At 40.0% G+C, this 5,544-nt stretch overlaps 1 protein-coding gene across 1 annotated transcript in view; it reads right to left on the bottom strand.

Moving 5' to 3' along the window:
• WDFY3 (WD repeat and FYVE domain containing 3) overlaps positions 1–5,544 on the bottom strand; it is a 290,805-nt gene that overhangs the window by 192,638 nt on the left and 92,623 nt on the right. Inside the window, exon 3 of the mRNA XM_023513344.1 lies at positions 3,403–3,613. Within this exon, the coding sequence (XP_023369112.1) occupies positions 3,403–3,582 (180 nt within the window). The 5' untranslated portion in view covers positions 3,583–3,613. The remainder of the gene's footprint in view (positions 1–3,402; positions 3,614–5,544) is intronic.

Below are 5,544 nucleotides of genomic sequence, written 5' to 3'. Positions count from 1 at the left end.
GCCGAGCCTCTTCTTCTATTCTTAAACCACTTCCCTGGCTCTGCACACCCCAGGAAGAAGTAACAGTGCCTAATGATGATGCACAAACCTGCCACCATCTGCCCTCTATCAATCACGACAGTCTTATTCGTGCCCCTCCTTGATGTAAAATCAACTGAGAATGCTTACAGATGCTCGTGCTACTGTTCGTTGCCATTTGCCTTGAACCACGATTTGACTTCTCCTCTGTTCTTAATTAATTTAGCCCAGTTTATTCCTAATATGACTAATGCTTCTCCTACAAGGGCTTACACATCCATAGTATACTTAAGGAAGACATCCCTTCCCTGATCCTAATCCCTTCAGACAACTATCTTCAGTGGTGTCATAGTACCCTCCTGTGTCTCTGAGACTATATTCTTTATTGTATTATCTGTTTAAGTGCTTGTATCTTCCTCAATAGATTTATGCACTTACCTCTTTGTTATACTCCAGCTTGATCACACCTAGTCTCATAGACTCCGATGCACAGCACAGTGCATGGCAAAATGTCTATTTGTTTGATACAAGCTCAATGGATAAATCAGTGAAAGTGCAGTAACAGAGTAAGTGAAGGAATAAGCAAACAAACATGGAATAGCAGGGTCCACCTGAGCCTTTAGCTTGCTCTGAGTAATATGTAAATGGAGTAATTATTTTGGCATAAACAGTTTATAACCTTTCCTTTGTCTTAATCTGCCTTTATTTTTTAATGTGGTAACAATAAAAATAGATACAAGTTTCTGAAGACAAATATTTGTGAAGTGGTTTAAATATATCATCTTAACTTAATCCTCTCAACAACTTCTCAAAGTTGATGATTCTTTTTCTTATTTTACAGCCTAGAAACTGAAGGTGAATTCCCCTCCCCAGTGCAGCAAACAACTAGAGATCTAATCCCTACAGAGGAAGGAGTGGGATACCAGGACAGGTTGAGAATGAGAACACGATATGTGGAAACTGGAAATTCCGTAGAAGTCCACGGGCTGAACAGGAGACATCAGCCTTGGTCATCAACTTGACTTTAGAAAACACGAGCAGTGAGGCTCCTATGCTCCAGGCAGATTAGAAAATCGCTCCCTCCCATATAAAATATCAACACATCCCAATGAAAAGATCTAAGGACACTGAGGCTGAGAGGGTCTCTCAGTTAAATAACCATCAGTTAAATACAAAGTGGAAAATTAACTTGCATGCATATTTAAAACCTCATTCTTAAATATCAACACATAGACAATTATAATGAGACATATGAAGATTCTCTAAAATGAACGAGAATAACATCAAGAAAGAAACTAACTTGGTGCAAAGATAACAATGCAAGAAGCAGAAGAAAATACGGGGGAATAAATCAGTATTTTTAAAGGATAAGAGGAGATATTACACAATTTAAAAAGAATAAAATAGGAAAGAATTGAAGGAGATTATAACTATAACAGCACAAGGCTAATCTAAAAGAGCTAATATCTGACTGATAAGAATTCCAGAAAAGGGAGATATATACAAAACATAAGGGAGAATATTCTCAAAGAAATCTTTCAGAATATTTCCCCAGAACTGAATAATCTGCTTTTCAGAGTAAGCAGGCTCATGATGAAGCCACAATAAAATTTCAAAATAATGAGGAGAAAAAGAAGAGCTTAGAAGATTTCAGACAGAGGGACAGAGTAACAAATAGAAAGAACAGAGACCAAGTGATACTGGGGTGGGAGAGCAAGTCAGAGACAGAGGGGCTGGGGGAGAAGATAGTCAGGGCAAAGGGACAGAGCTGGGGAGGAAGATCCCAGAAGAGAAGAAGAGAAAGGGGAGAGAGAAAGACAGAGACGGGAGAGAAAGAGAGAACGGGGGGAGAGAGAGAAACAGGGATGGTGGGGAGAAAGACAAATGATGGCACAGAGAGAACAGACGGACAGAGATAGAAGGAAAGGAGGGAGAGACAGAGACCGGAGGACAGGGCAAAGGAGAGAAAACCACGGAGAGAGAGAAAGGAGACACAGGGGAAAGGGAGGAGTGAGGGGGAAAGAGGAGGAGGAAGGGTAGACAGAGAAACAGACATGCAGGGAAAGAGGGAAACTCAAACAGTTAGGACGTCCCGGGAAACAGATTCTGTAACAATGGGGAAAATGATGTATACCTTAGGGTTCATCTTTAAATAAATGTATATGCCACTATCAGTAAACACTGAATACTGCTTAACCACATGGAAAAATAAGGGCAGCGTGCATGAGAGTGAGTATGTGTGCTGTCCTTTGGAAAGCCAGGAAGTTAATTCTTCTATGTCTCCAAGTAAAGTCAATTAAAACTAAATAATCAAGAAAAGAGCAGTGACCATATGTTATTTAAAAGGCTTTAGTGCCAGCAGCAATTAGTGGTGGACAGCAGCAGGGCACCCATAAGCCTGTTGAACTATCTGACTTCTTAAAACTATGTACTTACAAATCTTTGATAAATATAAATAGTCTTAAAATCTCTCACAAAACTACTATAAGTAATAGACAAAATACCTTAAAAACAACTCCACTTATGCTTTCTATGGCCTGTAACTATCCTCTCATAGAATCTCTTATAGAAAACCAGCCAGGGCAACACCTGTGCCTCAGTGAGTAGGGCACCGGACCCATATACCATTTGCCCGGCCAAACTGCAACAACAACAAAAAATAGCCCAGCATTGTGGTGGGCGCCAATAGTCCCAGCAACTCAGGAGGCTGAGGCAAGAGAATCGCCTAAGCCCAAGAGTTGGAGGTTGCTGTGAGTTGTGACGCCACAACACTTTACTGAGGATGACAAAGTGAGACTCTGTCTCTAAAAAAAAAAAAAGAAAGAAAGAAAAAAAGAAAATCAGCCAAACAACAAAACAAACTTTAATGATTTTTTAAAGTATACAAAGAGCTTAGGCAACTGTACCGTTTGGTGAAATAAAACCACCACTTCGAAAGACAAGAGAAATAATACAAATGATAATCTATAGGTTTATCCTGATTTCACAATTAACCGTTACTGAGCATTGTACAAAAGGCTTGGGGTCTTCCTTTTATCAGCGAGAATTGCGGAAAGTCTAAGTGTAGTTCATTCTGACCAAGTTTCACATCATACCACATTAATTCATAAAAAACTGAAAGGAAGAAATGAGAACATCAAGCTTCTTAATTCATTCACTGCCGTGTGAGGGGTACTGAACTTATTCTAGTTTCGAGCCCAGGGCCTCGTGAAGCATAGGCCCTATCTTGACCATGGCCCTAAGAAAATTATCTTTTCTCTAGGGTGATAGTCAATGTATTAAAAACTAACTCATCTTATCATTTTTTTCTAACTATAACATAAGATGAACTTTAAGATGAACTTCCTAATTGCCGGAAGGTGTGAGTCCGGCCGCCCTGCTTACCCTGTTGAACACTGGCAGCATCATGTACAGTTTCTCTTCCTGCTCCTTCTGAGTCATGTGCCGGGGAGGGTGGCACAGCTCCGTGAAGAGCCTGCGCAGGTGCATCAGTCCTAAGGCGTTGTCTTGTGGGCTGCACTCCTCCTGCCTAGGCCGCCCCATGATCCTCTTCACCATGTTCATCTTGGCTGGTTGTTGGGAAATACTTCTAAATCTGTAGGAAGACAACAATACATGGAGAGTCAAATGCCACCATCTTGACCAGGTCAAGCAATGCGAGAGCTTGTCTAAGGTCTGCAGCAGAGAAAACTTCTGTCTGAAATATTTATTTGTATGTCTTTAAACAGAAAAGATAGAGAAGCAAAGTTAATTTTGATACATCGTCCTGAATGACAAATTACGTTTCACGGAACTCAAACATCCTACTGCCCTTGCCACCATTTGTACTAAGTGTAAAACATTAATCGGTGAAGTAACAAATGTAAGTCAGTCAGTCACATCAAGCTCTACGAGTGAAAAGATCACTGATCTAACTAATAGGCTGCTTAATAGTTAAGCATATACAAAAAGAATGAAAACAAAGCTTTTCAAAATCTCAAAACATCAAAAATAAACAGCCAAAAAAAGCAAAAGCCCCACAAAATTTTCTATTTTTATTTTAACTTTTTTTGTATATGACAAATCACACTTTGAGTACCTGAGAACAGTGTGTGTCAAAGACTGAAAATATGCAAATTAAATAAAATAATACCCCAATATATTATATAAATGATAATAAGATCATATAACTGAAGAAATGTTCTCAAACTATAGTTTGAAACTCTTTGCTACATTATGTTAGTGCATTTTGGGGATAGTGACAAGTATTTTATTTTATTTTTTTGAGAAAGAGTTTCACTTTGTCGCCCTTTGTAGAATGCCATGGCATCATAGCTAACAGATACCTCCAACTCTTGGGCTCAAGCAATTCTCTTGCCTCAGCCTCCCAAGTAACTGGGACTACTGGAGCCCGCCACAACACCTGGCTATTTTTAGAGATGGGGGGGTCTCACTCTTGCTCAGGCTGGTCTTGAACCTGTGACCTCAGGCAATCCCCCCACCTCAACCTCCTAGAGTATTGGAATTACAGCCATCAGCTACGGCACTTAGCTGTAACAAGCATTTTAAAAAGAAAATACGGCTTGGTGCCCATAGCTCAGTGGGTAGGCTGGTGGGTTTTAGCTGGGCCAGCTAAAATCAACAATGACAACTGCAACAGAAAAATAGTGGGGCGTTGTGGCAGGTGCAAGTTGGGAGGCTGAGGCAAGAAAAGTGCTTAAGCCCATGAGTTTGAGGTTGCTGTGAGCTGTGACGCCACGGTACTCTACCCAGGGTGACATAGTGAGACTCTGTCTCAAAACAAAAATTCACAAAATAAATAAAAAGAGAAATAGAGGAAATTAAAATATACACAGTAAGGATAACTGTTGTTTCATGACACTTATTTCAGGTAAAAGTATACATAAGTATGTATTGAATCATAATAAAACGTCTCCCTTGCTGGATACATTTGAAAATATACAACCTAACCACTGCGTTAAAGTATATACAGAATCATTAACAGTACCTTTTCAGAAAGGACCATTACTCCCTTTCCAGCACTACTAAATGGGCCAGCAATTAGCTAATTCCAGAACAAAAACAGAGTATGTTACAAAAGTAACCAGGCAGGCTAGGAGAATATTACAGATATGGAGAATTTGATAAAAGGCAATCTGCACTTTAATCTGTGGAAAAGCAGGCATTACTTGAGATTAATTTTTAATTTTACTGCATAATCACATAAGCCAGTATGCCATTTCTTAAGGAATAAAAGGCTACTGCAAGGCTGGGGTTTTATTAACTAAACAATTTCCTATTGATTTTTGAAACTAAAAGAGGAATAGCATTTTAAATACACTTGCCCTTGAGAATTCTGAGTGAATTCCATACCAGATTGCAGCATATGCTTACGCACTCCCACCTCACTGCAACAGGAGGATGTGAGGTGACATCACAGATGAGGAGAAGACAGACACCTCCTGCCTGGAACTCTGCCAGTGGCTGCTCTGTACGGAGTGAGCACGGCAGAGAGCGGTCAGTACGCTCCCCAGGGCCGCTCTGTAC

Source organism: Otolemur garnettii, unplaced genomic scaffold (assembly GCF_000181295.1).
Source record: "Otolemur garnettii isolate 467f Iridium unplaced genomic scaffold, OtoGar3 scaffold00039, whole genome shotgun sequence".
In the NCBI taxonomy this organism is placed as follows: Eukaryota; Metazoa; Chordata; class Mammalia; order Primates; family Galagidae; genus Otolemur; species Otolemur garnettii.
Note: the sequence above shows the minus strand (reverse complement) of the source record. Positions and strands in the feature narration are given on the sequence as shown.